Source organism: Physeter macrocephalus, chromosome 1, assembly GCF_002837175.3.
Source record: "Physeter macrocephalus isolate SW-GA chromosome 1, ASM283717v5, whole genome shotgun sequence".
NCBI classification, from domain to species: domain Eukaryota; kingdom Metazoa; phylum Chordata; class Mammalia; order Artiodactyla; family Physeteridae; genus Physeter; species Physeter macrocephalus.
In genome coordinates, this window is record NC_041214.2 from 37,787,802 (window position 1) to 37,812,302 (window position 24,501).

The 24,501-nt window shown below is 37.0% G+C and overlaps 1 protein-coding gene across 1 annotated transcript in view; it reads right to left on the minus strand.

Annotated features, from left to right (window-relative positions):
• Positions 1-7,687: 7,687 nt before the first annotated feature.
• Positions 7,688-24,501, minus strand: part of COL6A5 (collagen type VI alpha 5 chain) — a 105,134-nt gene continuing 88,320 nt past the window's right edge. The window contains exons 37-38 of the mRNA XM_007120210.2: positions 9,139-9,828; positions 7,688-7,788 (exon numbers count right to left, since the gene is read on the minus strand). Of these exons, the coding sequence (XP_007120272.2) occupies positions 7,688-7,788; positions 9,139-9,828 (791 nt within the window). The remainder of the gene's footprint in view (positions 7,789-9,138; positions 9,829-24,501) is intronic.

Genomic DNA, 24,501 nt, shown 5'->3' on the forward strand with positions numbered 1-24,501 from the left:
TAACAAAGCTCTAGCAACACACTTCTGTAACAGAAACATGTACAGAATGGGAAAGACCTGAATTCTCACCTGGCTTAAAGGAGGTCTACAGAGCCAATATTTAAAATGACACTTTGTTTGACAACATGCGCCCCCATTCTGTGTTTCCCTAACAGGGTTTTACATCTGGGCAAAGCACCATAAGATTTAGAATGACTGAGAAATATGCCATTTGTGTGTGTGTGTGTGATGTGAGGAGCACTTGTAAAAGGGGATGCAGGAGAGACCTCCATTATTCATCAGACAAAAACATTCTCAGATAGATAGAGTCCTCTAGTACTAGTTTTTAGAAATCCATGCACTTGAAAGTATTTGCAGGTCTCCCATTGTCCCCAAGTATAAAAAACACTAGTGTTGCCCAAGTGCTTCCTTAAACAATAAAGTTGAGGATCAGGGCAATCCAGTGCCTTTTCATGATCACAAAGCTAGTTAGTGACAGAACCGAAACAAGCTTCTGGATCTCCTCATTCTCAGTTTGGCCTTCTTTCCACCATGGTCATCAACATCATCATCATCCTCATCATCTTAAACAATAGCTAACATTTATTAAGCTTTTACTCTATGCAAACTGCTGTTTGAAGCACTTTACATTCATTTACTGCTCACATTAGCCTATGATGTAGGCTCTACAATTACCCCAGGTGGAGAAATGGAAGCTCAAGAGGCAAAACGATATGCCCAAGATCAAATGACCAGTAATTGCAGAAATAAGATTCAGATCCACGTCTGACCTCTGGATTCACTCTTTCAACTAGTTTTCCAAAGTGATTTCTATAAAACATGACCCCAGTAAGATGCTCCCTGATACAAAATACTGTGGTCAAATTGGTTTGAATATTAGCTCTTCTCTCAGAATCACAATGAACATGAGCCTATTAAAGTCACTGAGAAGTCCTGCAAAAAGGACACCTATTTATTAGTGTTTTACAGAAAAATGATTTTTCCCCAAAACTTTTAATATCTAGTGACAGGACCCCCTATTAAGAAGAGTAATTTAGGCTCAATATCTGTACACTAGGTCAGTGGATGGCAAACTCTAGCCCACATCAAAATCATCTGGAGGGCCCCATCCCAAGCTTCTGACTCAGTAGGTCTCTGGTGGAATCCACGAATCTACATTTCTGATGAGTTTTTAGGTGATGTTGATTTTCCTGGTCCAGGGACCACACTTTGAGAAACACTGCACTTGATGTTGGAAAAATAAAGGCTAAGAAACAAGCCCTGGGTTCGCATAATGGAAAAACAAACACAGTTACATTTTAAAAAATGTACGTTAAAATCTTGCAAGTGTACATTATAATGAGCAAACAGAAAATGTGTACATTAAGTAGGTGGATAAAAGTGAAAACATCAGAAAAATGGGCAGGTGAAAAGAAAAGCCCTCTCTTTGGGAAAACAAAAGCAAAGCAAAGCAGTGTAAAGGCTGATCATTCTTCACAATGGATTTTTATTTTTAATTGTCAAACATATTACCAGACAGATGATTCATAGAGGGATAAGCCTTGTTGGTTATGTGCCCAACACAGTATATCCTGAGCTTCATAGGTAGCATTTCCAACCTTTCAACAATGCAGAGGTAGGTTTTATTATCTCCTTTTCAAGCTTTAAGGTGAACTTGTGTTCTATAAACATAATTATAGAGTATGAAATATTGTGACAAACAGTATTGGATTAGGTGCTGTGAATGTTCTGTGAGAAGACACTTCAGATGTCTGCAGCTTCCATTTCCTTATCTGTGAAAAGATACAGTACAACTCAGAGATTTCTAAAGCCATTCCAATTTTCAAATTCTAACCTCCCATAATTCTAAGAAGAAAGCCAAACTGAGATTTTCTGAAAAGACTCAGACTGACTTCAAGGAGCAGGGCTGTCCAAGTCACCAAATCAAGCTGTCAGCTAGAACTCTCTGAGGGAAATGATTAAAGATATCATCCACTTCTATATGTATGATATATAATTAAATAGAAAAATGGAGAAACCTTTCGAAGGAGAAAATTATGAGAAATGATAATAAACAAGAAAGGTATTGGTAATGTTCACTTGATAAAAATTATAGTATATGCCATATATAACAATATAGTATATACCATATATATTATTTTATATATCTATAAAATGTATATATTATATATAATGTATGTATACATATACATATATACAATGTATATTGTATGTTATATATTATATATACTATATATATTAGATATGGGTATAATTGTAGATATAGATAGCATATAGAATATAATAAAATCAGCAAAATTATGGAAAACAAGAGATGAGGAAAGAGGAAATATGAAAAATATAGACAAAGAGGAGAGAGAAGATAAGAGGTAAGAAAAGGAAAAATAAATATAAATATGATGAAATATATGGTCTGGTCAAGAAGGACTAAGCTTACTTTGGCTTCAGGATGGAGTGAGACCATGCTGTCTCTCTCTTCCACTGATTGCAACTGAAAACTTGACAAAACACCAAAAGCAACTACTTAAGAACTCTGAAAAGTAAATAGAAGCAGATATTGTAAAGGGGCATGAGTCTCCTATTTTGTTTTTTGGGCTTGTGCAGAGCCCCAGTCCTAGAGCTCCATGGTGGCCATGCAGCAGGTGGCTTAAACTTGATAAAACACCCATATTTCTGGCCAGAAGAACTAGGAAAAGGGCCCCCTGTGTGTCAAAGATCATAGAAGAAATCTCCATTTTTTTCTTCTTTTCTCTCATGGTTTTGCTCTAAAGGTGGGCTCCAGTTTGGAGCTGAGGAGAAAGCTAGATAGCTAAAATTAAAGAGAAATTACTCTGTCCCCTATCTTTGGGGGCAGAGTAACCAAGAAAAGAGGACCTGTTTGTCAGCATGTGGGGGTAGCCTCAGAAAAGAGATCTGGAGAAAGGGGTTCTCTAATTTTAACGATGGGAACAACATAAGTCCCAGATTCTCCCCTAAGCTGTACATGGATGTGAAAGACTCAAAAACAGGATAGCAAAGGCTTTGGACACTAAACTGAGATTGGAAACACTGCCCACAGAAAGTGAGACACTGACATTCTGAACCTAGCACATTGATTGTCTGCTGAAAAAATTAAAGTTCTACAGAGAATTATAATAGATTTAGAGTCTACAAAATGTAATATTTGAAGAAGATGTGGAATATATATACAATGGAATATTACTCAGCCATAAAACGAATGAAATAATGTCATTTGGAGCAAATGGATGGACACAGAGATTATTATACTAAGTGAAGTAAGTCAGACCGAGAAAGACAAATATCATATTATATCACTTATATGTCGAATCTTAAAAAAAATTTCAAGTGAACTTACTTACAAAACAGAAACAGACCCACAGACATAGACAACAAACTTATGGTTACCAAAGGCGAAAGGGACAGGGAGTGATAAATTAGGAGTTTGGGATTAACATATATAAACTACTATATATAAAATAGATAACCAACAAGGATCTACTGTATAGCACAGGGAACTATACTCAATATTTTGTAATAACCTATAAGGGAAAAAATCTGAAAAATAATATATATACACATATATGCATATATGTATATATAACTGAATCATTGTGATGTACACCCGAAATTAACACATTGTAAATCAACTATACTTCAATAAAAACTATATGTATGTTTTAAAAACCAAGATGCTTCAACCTAAAAAAAATTTTTTTCAGGATACAATCCAAAATTATGTAACATAACAGAGAACAAGTAGCTGTGAATGGTATTCAAAGGATAAGACAATGGATGCCAACTTTCTAATTCACTCAGATGTTGCAATTATCAGACAGAGACATTAAAGCAGCTATTATAACTGTGCTCCATGAGACAAAGGGAAACTTGAACAGAAGGATATTCTCAGCAGTGACATAGAGAATACAAAAAAGAACCAAAAAGAAGTTTTAGAAGTAAAAAATACAGTATCTGAAATTTTAAAAATTCCCTGGATGAGCTCAGTAGCAGAGTGAAGATGACAGAGGAAAGAGTCAGTGAATTTCAGGGTAGATTAATTACATGATCTGAAGAGAGAAAGGAAATTGAAAACAATGAACAGAGCCTTGGAGACTTGACGAACAATATCAAAAGGGTCCAGCATTTGTTTCATTGGGATTCTAGAAGGAAAGTAGAAAGAGATTCATTCAGAAAAAAAAATTGAGGAAATAATGGCCAAAACTTCCCCAATTGGTAAAAGACATAATATTACAGATTTTAAAAGCTCAAAGAAAACCCCAATCAGACATATCATAATCAAACTGCTGAAAACAAAAGATAAAGAAACAATCTGGAAGCAGCTAGAAAAAAAGTACATGTTACAAAAGAAAGGAACAATTATTGAAATGACTGTAGATTTCTCATCAGAAGCCATGGAAGCCAAATAACAGTAGAACACCATTTTTCTTTAAAGTGCTGAGTGAAAAGAACTGTGAACACAGAATTTTATACCCAACGAAAATAGCTGTCCAGAGTGAAGACAAAATAAATACATTTCCAGATAAAGGAAAACTAAGAGAATTTGTTGCCAACATATCTATTCTAAAGGACAACTCTGATAGGAGGAAATTGTAGTGAGGTCAAGTGACTGGTGACAGGATGGGGGAGAGGACGCACTGGGAAGGTGACACTGAGGAAGGGACACAAGTGAGAAATCAAGTAGGGGGGTGGAAGGGAGTAAGGGAAAGTTGCGTTGAGTAAGGGAAAGTGGCAGGTACTGATGTTGTTCATCCAGGCACAGAGCTCCATGTTTATACAGCAATCTCATAAACATGACCTCATTTGTTCCCCTCCAAAAGCAGGAGACAGGAATTAATATCCTTCCTATGCAGATGGAGAAACTGAAGCTTAGAGAAGTTTAGTGCTTTACTTGGACATGTCCCTGGTCTAGCAACTCCTGATTCAGTGTGCTTTCCCAACACTGGGAGGAAGGACTCGGGGTAAATCAGAGGCAGAGTGGGTGAGTGTAAGAGAGGATGTCTTAGCTCAGATTGCCAAAACATATACCATAGACTGGGTGGCTTGAACAGCAAAAATTTATTTTCTCACAGTTCTGGAGGCTGGGAAGTCTGAGATCAGGGAACCAGCCAATTTGGTTCATGGTGAGAGCTCTCTCCCTGGCTCGCAGACAGCCACCTCCTTTTTGTGTTCTCACATGATGGAGAGTCCTGGTGTCTCTTCCTCTTATAATTACACCACTTCCATCAGACCAGGCCTCCACCCTTATGACTTCACTTAGCCTTAATCACTCCTTAAAGGCCCCACCTCCAATACAGCCACATGGCGTGGGGGTGGCGGTTAGGGCTTCAACATATGAATTTGGGGCACACAATCTAGTCCATAGCAGGGAATATAATTAACAGTGTAAGCACAGGAAGGAACTTTATAAATCTGCATTTCTCAAATGTGTCTATACATTATAATCAGCTGGATATTTGCTGACAATTCCACAGTCCACCCCAGACTCCACATCAATTAAATCACATTCTCTGGGGTTGAGACACAGGCATCCATATTTTTTAGAAGCTGCACAGGTGATTCTAGTGTGCATACAAGTTTGGAAAACACTACTATAAATCCTGATTGAATCAGTTCTGTTAGATATTTCAAGGTAGTTTTTGGATGAAAATGATAAGCTTAGTAGAATCAAAAGGATTATTATATTATATTATTAATATAATATAATATTATATTAATATAGTATATACCATATATAACATAAGATACATTGTATATATATATATATGAAGTAAACATACATATATAGTATTTTACATACATATTGCATACATATACAGTGTTTTATTGCATAATTATACCAACATTTATCATATGTGCAGTTGGGCATTTTTGTTCCCATTTTAAGGCCACTACAAATAGTTCTGTTATGAACATTCTAGTACCTGACCCTTAGCGAATATATATTTTTTCTGTTATATACATTGGGATATATACATTGGAGTAAAATTGTTGGGTCATAGGATATGCACATTTTCAGCGTTAGTAGACACCCAGGAATATTTATTTTAAAATAACTTCTCCCATGATTTTGATACATAGCAGAGACTGTGAACAGCTGCCCTCGAACTGACTATGCCTGCCTCTTCTCCATCTCTTATTTTCTCTTTAGCTATATGTCCACAGCCACTTCCCCATGCAGCCTAACAAGCACACAGAGATCTCAGAACTACAGCAGCCTTGTCCTCTCCAGGTTCCACTGTGCTGGGGCTTGGCCAGGAGCCTACATCTCAGACGAGGAAAGCCCTGGTCATCAAGGGAGAAAGCAGACCCTGAGTCTTCAAATTCTGGAGGCCTGTCGCTCAGTTCCTCTCCTATCCCATCTCCACAAGAATGCAGGGCTCTTCCTGCTCCCTCAGAACCTGTGGTCCTTACTCTTCTCCCTCTTACGTTTCTATTCCTTGACCCACCCCAGACATTTACATCTAGCTCTAGTTTTGTCAAGGCCAGTGCCTCCTTTTTTTGCCCTCCATAAGTTTTATCTCCCTTGCCCCCTTGTTTTGGGGACCCTTGTAGCCCTAGTTGATAAGCCCCTCTATTCTACAATCTCTATTTTTCTCCATGAGCTCTCATTGCTCATCTTCTACCAGGGAAAATCCAAACAAACAAGGGTATTTCAGAGTTGTCAACTCTAATGCACTCAGGTTACATTTTTCATCTTGTCTGACATTTGCTGGAGCTGTAATTTCTTCCGAATGTGCCTCTTCCTTGTCTTTCATCATCAGTTCCCTAGTTGAAAAGAGCAGGTATAACCTCTGGATCAAATCAGTGGTGGTCCCAGAACTGTTACTCTGACCGTTCCCTAATTCAAAGAAATGCTGCTGCTGGGAATCTAATTCACCAAAAGCCTCAATGTTCTCCATCTCTATTTCATATACCTCAGGAAGAAGGCTGAAGTGACAGAGAAAAACGATGAAAAATATGTTTACCAAGTCCCTTTCAGGATTCAGTGTAGATACAGACAGATAATGTAACAGGAATCAATTTTATGCATGTTACCGGAATTGTCCAAATGCAGTTTGTGGATGAAATTTGACTGAGGGGCAATTTTTAATCTCAAAGGGAAATTAGACATTTGTGCCCATGGTTTAGGGCTCCAAACCAATATTATTTTCATCACTGAATTTTTACGGAGTACTTAGGGTTGGACTTTGCGAAATCAAACTTAAACGAATTCTTCCTGCCAGTCTCCATATGGGTTCTGTTTTTGAAAGAGCAAACGTTTTTGTTGCTGCTTTGTGAGTTTTTTTTTTTTTTTCATCTTTTTCTTCTGCTCTAAAACTATTACATCTAACCTTTGATATTATATGTTTTCTGTTTTAACAGTACCCAATATTTGAATGATATTATATAGTTACTAATAAAGCATTAATAGGGGTCTCTTTTTTCATAAAAGTTACAAAATTGGAAACATGGTTCTTTCAAATATGGATCATATTCTATGTACTATTAACACCAGATCTGTGGTGTTTTCACAAATCAGGAACATTTAAACCACCCCCCCACCCACACACACACCCATACACCCCACAACCAAACTTGCATCCTGAAAACTAAAATGCCATTTCTTTCTAATTATTTTTTTAAGGACTGTTTCCAGTGGTAGTATTACCCAAATTGTGAATTTGTCAACTCACAATACAATGTTTTCTGTGCCACCATTCTCTGGGTTGGGAGATGTGATGTTAACACATATGAGTCTCATATCTGCAGGGGGATATTTGTTGATGGCACCTGGAGAGAGAGTGGGTGGTTAGTCTAAATTTTACCCTTCCACATTCTATCACCCAAAGTCAGTTAATCTTTTCCTGTGGTTGGAGGTGTTTCCAAGAGCAAGTTAATTTTGTAAGGGATTCAGCAAAATATGTACCTTCTGACTTTGCAATACCTTGTTGGCAAAGTCAGTGAGATATAGCAGTGATTGAGTAAAAAATTCTCATGCTCTGTGTGTCACAGGCTTGCAATATAATTCAAGGATATCTCTTAATCCCTTATAACATCTGGTTCTCTCACTCTAAAAGGAAGATATTTCTAGAAGACAGTATTAACTATTGAAATTGTCTGCCCTATTTATCTTGAGTTTGGAAGAAGGCATCATTTTTTTTTTTGCAAGTGACAAGCTTGCCATTAAATATAAATCCTGAGTGCAAAGATGCTGAAGGTTCCATGAGCCCTGGGCTTTATGAGTGTCAGAAAATCTGCATCTCTCTGATTCCCCGTTAAACTTGCAGGAGCTACAGACAATCATTCAGGGTGGCCTCTGTCACACTCCTAATTCCCGGCATAGGCCCGGACTTGCTTGATGCTACAAGCTCTTAGGTTTGCTACTATAATCATGTGTGGAATTACAGCACATGGACAGAGACTGGGCAGCCTCTCTCAAATGCCTACTGTGAAAAGACTCCCTTAAACCCCTTGCCTGGCTGTGCCTGAGCCAGCTGTCTGAGACAGAGGCTCTAGAAGAGATTTGTCCCCATGGCTGTTAAGAATTCAAGTCAGAAGCAAAGTTGATTTACAGTGACAAGATGAAACGGAAGTCCTTGGAGTGGGTGGAGGGTGGTGGCAGTGGGGTATTATTTATTACAGTGATACCACTGTAATACTTTATTAAAGCCTTAGTAATTGATGTATAGTTTAATGGATAAGAGCACAGCTCTGGGGTCAGAATGCATAGGATCGAGTCTAGAATTTGCCAACTATTAACTGTCAGCTTTTGAGCAGTTGATTTAATGTCTGTGAACCTCAGTTTTCTCACTGGTAAAATGGGGATATTACTACTTTCCTTAGAGGGCTGTCCTGAGGATTAAATGATACAATCCTTTAAAAAACTTGGCACATAGTAAACACAGATTCGGGTTAAAAGACACTTTTAACTTTCTGGCAAAGACCCTGAGAGTGGGACAGCAGAGCTCAAGGTCACTAGGACCTGGAATTTTCTCTGTGGTTTTCTCATTGCCTCCTACTCACACCTAGACTCCATCACTCTTGACTGAAGTGAGAATCATGTTACTAAGTCAATTGGTGGATTGTACAAAGAGGTATCTATTGCAAAAGCAACAGAAGAGAAAAACGTCAATGACTTACGTCTGATTGAATGAACAAATGGCTTGACAAATTTGATGATATAGTTCAAATCTGGCTTGTGGGTTCGGCCAAGCTGGACTAAGTGATGATCCAGTGGGTGGCTGGCTAATTCTTCTAATTCCTTGTCATTGTGTAGAGGACCAAAGGAAAACACAAATATGGAGTAGCCCTGACACTTGGCTCTCAGAGATACATTTCTTAAGACTCCCCTGTCTAAAGGGTTGGTTTCACCAGCAGATAAAACAAAGATAACTTTGTTTTTCCTCAGGTTGGGGGTTCCTACAAAGACATTGTCAATTGTCCACTGTAGGGCATGGCCAATAAAAACATCTCCATTGAGCTGTTGAAGGGAGTCTTGGAGATGATGTTTCATTTGGTGTATATTGTTGTAAGTAATCAAATCAAATTCTAGGTAGATGGGGCTTTCTTCTGTGTTGGGCGTATAGCCCGGAGGAGAGTAGGTCAGGACTGCCACTCTGTCTCCCAAGGTGGAGGTCAGTGGATCTGGGGCCAAGTGAAAGTAATCAAGCACTGAGGTTATAAAAGCTTTCACTTCCTTAAACTCATCATTTCCTATTCTTTGGGAAGCATCTATGAGAAAAGCCACATCCATGTAATATTCTTGAAGAGAGGCATCTCTAAGTTCATAAGTAAGACATGGTTCTTCTTTTCTGCCATGGCTTTCTTGTCCTGCAACAGAATAACTCAAGTCACTGTTTTTAGTAGAAGGAAAACCTTGAAACTCCTAGCCAAGAATGGCAATACACAGCATGAGGTGTTGTCATACTTCATTCCCACACCCATGGCATATGTTACTAATCAATATCAGTACTTGTTCCCAGATGCATTCTCTAAGTACATCTCTACACAGTGTGTGGAGAGCCATTACCACTTGACAGGTATTCTCACATGTGAAGAAACTTATTTGCTACCCCATCTCTGATCTTTGTCAAAGGATTGATGGATCCTCCAGCTATTTTCGTATGCAAGGTGAAAAACATACAGCGATTTTTAGTGCATGCCACATGGTTACAAAATTTGGAGTACATACTGCATAAGATTTCATTATATGTAATGACCCCAAGAGAAAAGTAAATATGTCAAAGTCACATTTATTGATGACATCTTTATATACATGGTTAAAATATGCACCATAGTATGACGTCATGAGAAGAAGTATAAATACTGACTTTAGAATCTAAATTCTGTGTAATACATGACATACTCTAAGACCTTGGTACTCAAAGTACCAGTCTGCAAACAACTTATTGGCCCATGACAAGATAAGAAACTTGCACCATGATATAAGTCAACTACATCACTAAGCACACAAATTATTTCATCTGATTTTATTTTATTTATTTATTTTTTTACCAAGACCTTCTCAAGGAAGGAAACAGTGCCCCAGTTACACTCTGATGCTACCTTCCTATCTTGTTGGAGGCCAGCACTTCAAGTGGCTCTGCTCTAAAGGGTCATGAAACCATGTCTACAATCATGGGGACGATGGCTGGTTGGTGAGGTCACAACAGGAAATGTCAGCTCAGAAAGACAGGAGGACGTGGTCAATGTTCTTTTTTTTCTATGAAAGAAGTATGTTTGTGAACCTAATCAAGCAAGAAGTAGATTCCTAACTGGCAAAAACATTACTGTCCAATTGTGCTTGGCCCATTATTCATGCTTTGCATCTATTTATTTAATCCTCACAGCAACCACCCTCACAAATGAATTGATTAACCTGTATAAATGCCACAAAAGTTTAATATTGAAATAGAATGCAGTAAAACAACACCATGGATAATGTTATTAACAAGGTAAATACTATCAGATGACTTCTGAATGCTCAATGATCTCTGCATTCCTGGGGTCAACTCCACATTATCTTTTTTTATCTACTGTAGAATTTTTTTCTGACAAATAAAATTTGTATATATTTAAAGTGTAAAACGTTCATCAAAAAGTATACAAATAAGAAATGCTAGAGAGGGCGTGGAGAAAAAGCAACCCTCCTACATTGTCAGTGGGAATGTAAATGGGTGCAGCCATTATGGAGAACAGTATGGAGGTTCTTTAAAAAACTAAACATAGAACTACCATATGATCCAGTGATCCTACTCCTGGGCATATATCTGGAGAAAACTATAATTCAAAAGGATACATGCACCCCAATGTTCATAGCAGCACTATTTACAATAACCAAGACATGCAAGCAACCTAAGTGTCCATTGACAGATGAATGGATAAAGAAGATGTGGTATATATACACAACAGAACAGTACTCAGCCATAAAAAAAAGAATAAAATAATGCCACTTGCAGCAACATGGATGCATCTAGAGATGATCATACTTAGTGAAGTAAGTCAGACAGAGAAAGACAAACATCATATGATATTGCTTATATGTGGAATCTAAAAAAATGATACAAATGAACTTATTTACAAAAACAGAAATAGACTCACAGATACAGAAAAGAAACTTATGGTTACCAAAGGGGAAAGGGAGGGGGGAGGGATAAATTAGGAGTTTGGGATTAACATATACACACTACTATATGTAAAATAGATAACCAACAAGGCCTACTGTATAGCACAGGGAACTATACTCAATATCTTGTAATAACCTATACTAGAAAAGGATTTTTAAAAGAATATATAGATATACATATATATGTATGTATAATTGAATTACTTTGCTGTACATCTGAAGCTAACACAACATTGTGAATCAACTATATTTCAATAAAAATTTTTAAAAATTGAATTAAAAAATTAATAATAAAGTGTACAATGTTTTGATATAAGTATACCTTGTATAATGATTGCCACATCAAGCTAATATTGTTGGATTTGATTTGCTAACATTTTGTTTAGAATTTTTGCATCTATATTCACGAGGAATGTTGGTCTGTAGGTTACTTTTCTTGTAATGTATTTGTCTGGTTTTGGCCTCAAAGAATGAGCTTGGAAGCATTCTTTCCTATTTAATATTCTGGAAGAGTTTATGTAGAATTGGTATTATTACTTCCTTAAATGTTTTGTTGAAGTCACCAGTGAAGTCATCTGGGCTTGGAGTTTTCTTTATGGAAAGTTTTGAACTACAAATTCAATTTCTTTAATAGGTTTAGGAATATTTAGGCTACTTCTCCTTGAGTGAGGCTTGGTAATTCGTGCATTGAAACTAATTTGCCTAGTTCACCTAAAATGTCTAACTCATAAGCAAAAACTGCTTATAATATTCCCTGATTATCCTTTTAATATCTGTAGAATATTTCTCCTCTCCCATTCCTGATATTGGTAATTTGTGTTTTCTCTTTTTTACTGGTGAGTTTGACTATGGGTTTATCAATTTAATTGATCTTATCAAAAAACCACTTTTGGTTTTATTGATTTTCTCTTTTCTATTTCATTGACTTCTGCTTTAATTTTATTACTTCCTTTCTTCTCCTTACCTTAGGTTTAACTTGTTCTTCTTTTTCTAATTTCTTAAGATGAAAGTTGAGGTCATTGTTTTGAAACCTTTCTTCTTTATCAGTATACGCATTTAATGCTATGAATGACATCCTAAGTACTGCTTTAGTGGAATCTTACAAATTCTAGTATATTGTGATTTTATTTTCATTCATTTCAAAATACTTGCTAATTTCCCCTTTGCTTTTTTCTTTGACCATGGATTATTTAGAAGTGCTTTATTTAGTTTCCAAATACTTGGGGATTTTTCAAAGATCTTACTATTAATTTCAACTTAATTCTGTTTTGGTCAGAGAATATACTTGGAATGATTTGAAACCTTTCAAATTTTGAGAATTGTTTTATGGTCTACAGTATGGTCTACCTTGGTAAATGTTTCACATGTACTTGAAAAGAATGTGTATTTGCCATTTTGTGTGCAGTGTTCTATTAATATCAATTAGGTCAAATTAACTGATACTGTTGTTCAGGCCTATGATATTCCTGCTGATTTTCTATTATTTTGTCAGTTATTGAGAGAGGTATTGAAACCCACTGAGGGTCTTTTTTTTTTTAAGTCTTTATTCTCCTTGAGTTTTATTTTGGATAATTTCTATGGCTACATCTTCAAGGTCACTAGTCTCTTCTTTTATCAAATCGAATTTCCCATTAATCCCATCCAGTGTATTGTTCATCCTAGGCACTGCAGCTTTCATCTCTACAAATTCTACTTAATTTTTTTTTTTTTTTTTTACATTTTCCATGTCTCTACTTAACTTTTTAACATATGGAGTATAGTTACAATAACTGTTTTAATTTCTTTGTTAATTCTAACATCTTTGTCAGTTCTGATTTGGTTTTGAGTGATTGTGCTGTTGATGATGGGTTCTTTCTGCTTTTTATGCCAGACATTATGAAATTTGCCTTGTTGGATATGGGATAGTTTTATATTCTTATAACTATCCATATGATTTGTTTTGGGAAGCAGTCAAGTTACATGAAAACGGTTTGATCTTTGTGGGTCTTGCTGTTATGATTTGTTAGGTATGTCCACAGTGGTACTTAATTTAAGCCTATTTATTCCCCACTACTGAAGCAAGACCTTCCTGAATTTTCTTCCCAGTACTCTATGAATTATGAATTTTTCCAGTCTCGCTGGTGGTAACAGGCACTATCCCTGGCCCTGTGAGCAATGGGCATTATCCTCTAATCCTTTCAGAAGAATGTTCCCCCATGCTCGGGTCATTTCCTCAATGCTCGTGCTATCAGCACTCTGATGAATGATGAAGAGGCATCCTCTGCAGAGCTCTGGGTTTCTCTCTCTGCACAGCTCTCTCCTCTCTGGTGTTCTGTCCTGTGAACTCTTACCACCTTGGTCTCCCTGGACTCTCAGCTCTGTTTCCTCATCTCAAGGAGTGCAGTGGGTTCCACCTGAATTCCCCTTCCTGAACCATGGCCTGGAAACTCTCTCTTGACAGTAAGCAGGAGAAATCATAGGGTTCACCTCATTGGTTTCTCGTCTCTCAGGGATCATTTTATTTCCTGAAGTCCAGTGTCCTGACAATTGTTTCATTTCATTACATATACATATATATGCATATTTTTTTCTTTCGGTTATTTCAATTGGTAGGTAAATCCAGTTCCTGTTACTTCACCTTGGGCATTTCTAATACATGAGAACTAACCATCTTGTTTGAGATATTCCTATGTTCTCTCCCTTCTTACAAAGGATTAAGAATTGGTCATTAATGTACCAGACTTTTCCTTTATCAGTACATTCATAGTTATTGAACAGGATTTTACATTTCATGAGCTGTTTGAAATCTATGGACCTCCAATCCTCCACCAAGAACCTAGTTTCAAATTCTTAGAATTTTTGATCAATATCCAGATTCTTAATTGCTAAATATAAAACTGGAAGTGCAGACAAAAGCATAAATATATTTGTCTATGCAATGGATGCTATATAATATACTTTAGCCCTAAAATACTGCCAAAACCTCTTCTAGAGTTCTTGGCAATAGTGTATCAGGATGTGTGAAGATTAGTTAAATGGACATTTCTTTCCTTTCGAGTTTACAATCCTGGAATTTACTAATCATTACCTGCTCTGCCAGCAGGATCTCCATTTTGACTTTTTAAAAAAGGCCAATCAACACACTTTGTTAAAACATAAGGAAAAGTATTTCATAAATGTTCTGGTAGAAGAGGAAGGGGTAGAAATGAAAAAGGAGAAATTACAATTGATATCACAGAGATACAAAACATCATGAGATACTACAATCAATAGTTACATGTCATACATACTACTATATATAAAATAGATAACTAATAAAGACCTACTATATCACACAGGGAACTCTACTCAATACTCTGTAATGACCTATATGGAAAAAGAATCTAAAAAAAGAGTTGATATATGTATGTATAACTGATTCACTTTGTTGTACAGAAGAAAGTAACACAACATTGTAAATCAACTATACTCCAATAAAAATTAAAGAAAAAAAACAGTTACATGTCAACAAATTAGACAACCTAGAAGAAATGGATAAATTTCTAGAAATATACAATCTTCCAAGACTGAATCAGGAAAAAATATACAGTCTGAACAGAGTGGTCACTAGTAGTAAAACTGAATTAGTAATCAAAAAGCTCCCAGCAAACAAATGTCCATAACTGATCAGGTTTATGGGGGAATTCTACCAAACATACAACAAAGTGCTAATACCTATCCTTCTCAAACTATTCCAAAAAATTGAAGAGGAGGGAACACTCCCAAATTCATTCCAGGAGGCCAAAATTACCCTGATATCAAAGCCAGAAAAAGATACTACAAAAAAAAAAAAAAAAAAGAAAATGACAGGCCAATATCTCTGATGAATATACATGCAAAAATCTGCAACAAAATAGTAGCAAACCTAATTCACCAATATATAAAAAGGATCATACACCATGATCAAGTGGGATTTATGCCAGGGATGCAACAATGGCTCAATATTCACAAATCAATCAGTGTGATACACCACATTAACAAAAGGAAGGACAAAAATCACATGATCACCTCAAAAGATGCAGAAAAAGCATTTGACAAAATTCAACATACACTCATGATAAAAACTTTATAGCACAGGGAACTATCCTCAATATTTTGTAATAACCTATATGGGAAAAGAATCTGAAAAAATCTATATATATGTATACAACATACACACACACACACACACACACACATAAGTGAATCACTTTGATCTACACCTGAAAATAACACAACATTGTAAATCAACTATACTTCAATTTATAAAAATAAATTAAAAGCAAACAAAACAAAACGAAGCAAAAAATGTGGATATGCAGGCAACATATCTTAACATAATAAAGGTCATTTATGACAAAACCACAGCTAACATCATATGCAACGATGAAAAGGTGAAAGGTTTTACTCTAAATTCAGGAACAAGACAAGGATACCCACTCTTGCCACTTCTATTTAACATAGTATTGGAAATCCTAGTGACAGTAATCAGACAAGAAAAAGAAATAAAAGGCATGCAAATTGGAAGGGAAGAAGTAAAATTGTCACAGTTTGTAGACGACAATATATTATATATGGAAAACTCTAAAGTCTCCACCAAAAAACCATTAGTACTAATAAATGAATTCAATAAAGTTGCATGATACAAGATTAATATACAGAAATCTGTTGCTTTTCTATACACTAATAATGAACTATCAGAAAGAGAAAGCAAGAAAACAATCCTGTTTAAAATCACATCAAAAAGAATAAAATACCTAGGAATAAACTTAACCATGGAGGTGAAAGACCTATACCTTGAAAACTATAAAACATTGTTGAATGAAGGAAATTAAAGATGATACAAATAAATGGAAAGATAGCTCATGTTCTTGGATTAGAAGAATTAATACTGTTAAAATGTCCACACTATCCAAAGCAATCTATGGATTTAATGCAATCTCTACTAAAATATCTATGACATTTTTCACAAAACTAGAACAAATAATCCTAAAATTCATGTGAAACCACAAAATATCCTGAATAGCCAAAGCAATATTGAGAAAAAAAGGACAAAGCTGGAGATACCACCATCCCAGACTTCAGAATATACTACAAAGCTACAATAATCAAAACAGCAAGGTACTGGCACAAAAAGACACATAGATCAATGGAACAGAATAGAGAGCCCAGAAATAAGACCACATAATTATGGTTAATTAATCTACAACAGAGGAGGCAAGAATATACAATGGAGAAAAGAGCCTATTCAATAAGTGGTACTGGGAAAACTGGACAGCTACATGTAAAACAATGAAATTAGAAAATTTCCTCATATCATATACTAAAATACACTCAAAATGGATTAAACACTTCAATGTAAGACAGAAACCACAAAATTCCTACAAGAGAACATAGGCAAAACACTCTTTGACATAAATTGTAGCAATAATTTTTTGGCTCTGACTCCTAAGGCAAAGAAAAAAGAAAGCAAAAATAAAGAAATGAGACCTAATGAAACTTAAAAGCTTTTGCACAGCAAAGGAAACCATTGACAAAACAAAAATACAACTTACTGAATGGGAGAAAATATTTGCAAATGATATGACTGATAAGGGGTTAATATTCAACATATATAAAGGGCTCGTAGAACTTGGTATCAAAAAAACAACCCAATCAAAAAAAGAGCAGAAGACCTGAAGAGACCTTTTTACAAAGAAGACATACAGATGGCCAACAGGCACATGAAAAGATGATCAACATTTCTAATCATCAAAGAAATACAGATCAAAACCACAGTGAGATATCACTTCACACCTCTCATAATAGCCATCATCAAAAAGTCACAAATAACAAATGCTGGTGAGGATGTGAAGAAGAGAGAACCCTCCTACACTGTAGGTGGGAATGTAAATTGGTGCAGCCACTATGGAAAATGGTATGGAGGTTCCACAAAAAAAAAAAACTAGAAACAGAACTACCATATGATCCAGCAATTCCACTCCTGGGTATGTATCTGAGGAAAGTGAAGACACTAATTTGAAAAGATACATTAGATTTTGTATGATACATGAGATTTTGTACACACCTCTCCATTTCACACTGCCAACCCAGGCTTGTCTGGTGAGACCACTGACCCAATGTTCATAGTAGCATTATATACAATAGCCAAAATATGGAAGCAACTTAAGTGTCCACCATCTGAAGAATGGATAAAGAAGAAATTTTATATATATATATATATACACACACACACATACATATACATACACACACACAATGAAATATTACTAAGCCATAAAAAAAGAATGAAATTTTGCCATTTGCAACAACATAGGTGCACATGGAGGATACCATGCTTAGTGAAATAAGTCATACAAAGACAAACACTGTATGTTTTTACTTATATGTGGAATCTAAAAAATAAAACAAATAAATGAATGTAATGAAACAAACTCAAAGATACAGAGAACAAACCAGTGGTTACCAGTGAAGAAAGGGAAGGGGGGAGGGGCAAGATAGTGGTACGGGATTAAGAGGTACAAACTACTATGTATAAAGTAAATAAGCTACAAGGATATATTGTACAGCACAGGGAGTATAGCAAATATTTCATAATAACTTTAAATGAAATATAATCTATAAAAATATTGAACCACTATGTTGTACAACTGAAACTAATATAATATTGTAAATAAACTATACTTCATTAAAATAAGAGGAAGGGTTGACTTATCATGTTAGTAAAATATTTTTTCATACATTGCCCACGCCAGAAATAGTACTCTTTTTTTCCAGTTTTCTCTTTATAAATGAGCAAAATCTCAATCCTTTTCCAAAGTACCCAGCAGAACTATTTTCTAAAGAGGTATATTTTACCTCTAAAATCTCTAAAAATAGATTCTTTACCTATTACAGGATTAGCATGGGAATCAAAGAAGTTAAATGCTAAACTTTAAAATTCAGTCAAATACTAAATAATCACCTATGATTATTCTGCTTTGAGTCTAAATTATCTTAGTAGGAAAGATAGGGCCTTTAAAAACATTTTCCTTCAAGAAAATCTGGCAGAAGTGTGGATAAAGGTTACCCACAGCTCAGAGCAATGCTGTGTATTTTCTGGAAATGTCACCATGCCAAATTCTTATCTCCAACTCTGTGGAAGAATTTCCTCAGAATGGCAGAGGAGGAAGGGCTTGCTCACTTGTTATGGCTTGAAAAGAATGAGGGATGCAGCTGGATTTCCAGGGAAGTGCCCCCAGGGATTAGCCTAATTTCGGCTGAGATTTAAGCCACAGGGCCAGGTGTGCTCCAGTAACTTTTGGGAGAAGCGGAGGTGGAAAGGGAATTGAGGGAGATTGAGCGATCTGGACTGGGATTGCATATGCTGTGGAGCTATGGTATTTGTGAGAAATCTCAAGATATGCATGAGTTATTTTGTGGTCTGCCTTGGAATTTGTACAGGGGCCAAAATTAGCCATGTGTTCTCTATAGGCAAGCTACTTGAACAAATGTGCCTATTTTATATGTACATTTCTGTCCACAAGGACTGCACCAGATATTTTTCAAGTTAACCTTTTTTATAAGACTTCCTATGAGTCTGGCAACGCTTTCTCTTTCAATTTTTCCATTTTCTCAGTATTGAATTGAGCATCCAGGATGCTTCAGGTCTTGTGCTCAGCTCCATGCCTATCTCCTCTCATTTAATATTCCACACAGCACTATAAGGATGAAATTATCATTGTGCCCATTTTACAGATGAGCAAGCTGAGGCTTGGAGGAGGCAAATGACTTGGTCAAGAAAAGACAGCCTGTAAGTGGTAGAGGCAGAATTTGTACCCAGCTCTGTGTAACACCTTCAGAAGAACTGCTCATCAGATTTGAGGGTGGAACAGACACATTAAGGGACACATTAGCCACCTTGCCAAAGGCCCAGGACCTGGTTTGAAGAACAAGGGTCTCAGTCAATGCTATTCCTAGTGATTGAAGCTACTAAAGAAAGTTTTCTTCCAAAAGTAGGCAGGTAAATAAAATTTGCAATATTTTCTTCTCTAGGCATTATGGAACAGTGGTTATGAGCAGAACCTTTGGGGTTTGAGGTGAGTCTATACCATTTGTTAACTCTGTGATTCTGAGTTTCTCCCATGCCTCTGTTACATTATCTAAAAAATTATAAAATTGTTATAATAAACTATAACTTTATAAGGTTTTTGAGAGAATTAAATAAAAATTTCACAGTGCCTAGCATATCCTAAGCACTCTATAAATATATTTTTTAGAAGGAAAAAAACAGAGAAAAGTCTCAGATATCTGAAAATCCTACCTATGATACTATATTCTGTAAACTAGAATTTCCAAAAAATGCAGTCAGCTGATATTAGTGGAACACAATGGACATGCGTACAAGCTCATTCTGTTGCATTTACGCATACTTTAACTGTAGAGGAGTTGGAATGACTTACACACCTCTCCATTTCACACTGCCAACCCAGGCCTGTCTGGTGAGGCCACTGGTCAAGCTCTAGGCTGAGGCACAAGTCTCTTATGGTCTCTTATGTGTCTATCACTGTGTGTCATTGATTTTATGCCAAAGGGAAATAGAGACATATTTTTCAGTCTCTTGTTTTGTTAGATGCGTTCCTCTCTCCACCACTTGCCTGAATAAGTAAGAGTCACTGTCTTAAAATCGACTTCATCATTTTCCCCAAAGACAGAATAAATATCTTTCTTGGCCTAGACTTTTCTAGGTGGCACTTGGTCCAAACGACTCACTCTTGCCATCTATGTCACACTCTGAAACAACAATCTACAGAAAGGTACCAGCACACTGAGAAAAGTGATGCATGCCTTAGGAGTTATTTATACCCAGACCACATGGATCTTTGTTTTTTTCAAATTTTTATTGAAATGTTGTTGATTTACAGTGTTGTGTTAATTTCAGGTGTACAGCAAAGTGATTCAGTTATACATATATATATTCTTTTTCAGATTCTTTTCCATTTTAGGTTATTACAAGATATTGAGTGTAGTTCCTTGTACTATACAGAAGGCCTTTGGTGTATATCTATTTTATATATAGCAGTGTGTATATTTTAATCACAAACTACTAATTTATCCCTCCCACTTTGGTAACCATAAGTTTGTCTGTGAGTCAGTTTCTGTTTCATAAATATCATTTGTGTTGTATTTTAGAGTCTATATATAAGTGATATCATATAATATTTGTCTTTCTCAGTCTGACTTATTTCACTTAGTATGATAATCTCTAGGTCCATCCATGTTGCTGCAAATGGCATTATTTCATTATTTTTTATGGCTGAGCAATATTCCATTGTATATATACATCACATCTTCTTTATCCATTTATCTCTTGATAGACATTTAGGTTGTTTCCATATCTTGGCTATTGTAAATAGTGGTATTTTGGTTTTAATGGTGTTAGTTTTTGCTCTGGCCTCTGGATGAGTTTATAAGCAGTTTATAAGGCCAATTTATTCTGGCCTTATGTCCTCTAAATAAGTTATAAGCAGGAATTTCTAAAAATTAAATTAAAGAGACCTTCAATATGGCAGAGGAGTAAGATGTGGAGATCACCTTCCTCCCCACAAATACATCAAAAATACATCTACATGTGGAACAACTCCTACAGAACACCTACTGAATGCTGGCAGAAGACCTCAGACTTCACAAAAAGCAAGAAAATCCCCATGTACCTGAAGGGCAAAAGAAGAAAGAAAAAACAGAGACAAATAAATAGGAATGGAACCTGCACCTCTGGGAGGGAGCTGTGAAGGAGGAAAAGTTGCCACACACTAGGAAGACACTTCACTGGCAGAGATGGTGGGTGGGTAGAGGGGAAGCTTCAGAGTCATGGAGGAGAGCGCAGCAACAGGGGTGCAGGGGGCAAAGTGGAGAGATTCCTGCACAGAGGATCAGTGCTGACCAGCACTCACCAGCCTGAGAGGCTTGTCTGCTCACCCGCCAGGGCGGGTGGGGGCTGGGAGCTGAGGCTCGGGCTTCGGAGGTCAGACTCCAGGGAGAGGATTGGGGTTGGCTGCATGAACACAGCCTGAAGGGGGCTAGTGCACCACAGCTAGCCGGGAGGGAGTCCGGGAAAATGTCTGGAGCTGCTGGATAGGCAAGAGACCATTGTTTTGGGGTGAGTGAGGAGAGGGAGTTCCTGTTCTGTGTGCCCATAGATGGCAGAGCATGACCTAAGTGAGCTCCAGAGCCAGGCATGAGCTGCGGCTATCATCTCGGACCCCAGAGACGGGCATGGACTGCTAATGCTGCTGCTGCTGTCACCAAGAATCCTGTATGCAAACACAGGTCACACTACCACACACCCTCGGGAGACTGTGCAGCACACCACTGCCAGGGACCTGTGAGCCAGGGACAACTTCCACAAAAGAACACATGGTGTGCCTCAGCCTGTTGCAATATCATGCTGGCCTCTGCCACTGCAGGCTTGCCCCCATTCCAATTATGGCTATGGTGCCCCTCCCTCTCCCCGGCCTGAGTGAGCAAAAGAGACCTAATCAGCCACTGCTTTGACCCCCTCCTGTCTAGGTGGGGAACAGACACTTGAGGGTGGCCTACACACTGAGGTGGGGCCAAAACCAAAGCTGAACCCCAGGAGCTATGCAAGCAAAGAAGAGAAAGGTAAATTTCTCTGTGCAGTGTCAGGAGCAACAGATTAAATCCCTGCAATCAACTTGATAAACCCTGCATCTGTGGAATAACTGAATAGACAATGAATGTTCCCAAAATTGAGACAGTGGACTTTGGGAGCAACTGTAGACATGGGGTTTGCTTTCTGTGTCTCATTTGTTTTTGGTTTTATGTTTATCTTAGTTTAGTTTTTAGTGCTTGTTATCACTGGTGTATTTGTTTATTGGTTTGGTTGCTCTTTTCCTTTTTTCTTTTCTTCTCTTTGTGAGTGTGTGTGTGCATGTTTCTTTGTGTGATTTTGTCTCTTTAGATTTGTTTCACCATTAGTTTGGGGGTTCTATCTGTTCGTTTTTCTTTTTCTTTTTCTTCCAAGCCATGTGGCTGGCAGACTCTTGGTGCTCCAGCCGGATGTCTGGCCTGAGTCTCCGAGGTGGGAGAGCTGAATCCAGGATATTGGTCCACCAGAGCCCTCCTGGCCCCATGTAATATTAATCAGTGAGAGCTCTCCCAGACATCTGTCTCAACACTAAGACCCAGCTACACCCAACGTCCAGCAAGCTCCAGTGCTAGACACCCCATGAAAAACAACTAGCAAGACAGGAACACAAACCCACCCATTAGAAGAGAGGCTGCCTAAAGTCATACTAAGTTCACAGACACCCCAAAACACACCACCGGATTCGGCCCTGCTCACAAGAAGGACAAGATCCAGTCCTACCCACCAGAGCACAGGCACCAGTCCCCCCCACAAGGAAGCCTACACAAGCCACTGAACCAACCTCAACCACTGGGGGCAGACACCAAAAATAACATGAACTATGAACCTGCAGCCTGTGAAAAGGCAACCCCAAACACATTCATTTAAACAAAATGAGAACACATAGAAATATGCAGCAGATGAAGAAGAAGGTAAAAACCCACCATACCAAACAAATGAAGAGGAAATAGGCAGTCTACCTGAAAAACAATTCAGAGTAATGATAGTAAACATGATCCAAAATCTCAGAAATATAATGGAGAAAATTCAAGAAACTTTTAACAAGGATGTAGAAGAACTAAAGAGCAAACAAACAATGATGAACAACACAAAATATGAAATTAAACATACTCTAGAAGGACTCAGTAACAGAATAACTGAGGCTAAAGAATGGATAAGTGACCTGGAAGATAGAATAGTGGAAACAACTGCCGCAGAGCAGAATAAAGAAAAGAGAATGAAAAGAATTGAGGACAGTCTCAGAGACCTCTGGGACAACATTAAATGCACCAACATTAGAATTATAGGGATCCCAAGAGAAGAAGAGAAAAATGAAAGGTCCAAGAAAATATTTGAAGAGATTATAGTTGAAAACTTTTCTAATATGAGAAGTAGTAATATTAATCAAACTATCAAAAATTAAACTCAAAGAAAAAATACTAAAAGCAGCAAGGGAAAAACAACAAATAACACACAAGGGAATCCCCATAAGGTTAACAGCTGATCTTTCAGCAGAAATTCTGCAAGACAGAAGGGAGTGGCAAGAAATATTTAAAGTGATGAAAGGGAAAAACCTACAATGAAGATTACTCTACACAGCAAGGATCTCATTCAGATTTGACAGAGAAATTAAAACCTTTACAGACAAGCAAAAGCCAAGAGAATTCATCGTCACCAAACCAGCTCTACAACAAATGCGAAAGGAAGTTCTCTAGGTGGGAAACACAAGAGAAGGAAAAGACCTACAAAATCAAAAACAGAACAATTAAGAAAATGGTAATAGGAACATACATATTGATAATTACCTTAAATGTAAATGGATTAAATGACTCAAACAAAAGACATAGACTGGCTGAATGGATACAAAAACAAGGGCCATATATATGCTGTCTACAAGAGACCCACTTCAGACCTAGAGACACATGCAGATTGAAAGAGGGGGGATGGAAAAAGATATTCCATGAAAATGGAAATCAAAAGAGAGCTGGAGTAGCAATTCTCATATAACACAAAATAGACTTTAAAATAAAGACTATTACAAGAGACAAAGAAGGACAAAACATAAGGATCAAGGGATCAATTCCAGAAGAAGATATAAAATTTGTAAATATTTATGCACCCAACATAAGGCAAATGCTAAGAGCCATAAAAAGGGAAAACAACAGTAACACAATAATAGTAGGGGACTTTAACACCCCACTTTCACCAATGGACAGATCATCCAAAATTAAAATAAATAAGGAAACACAAGCTT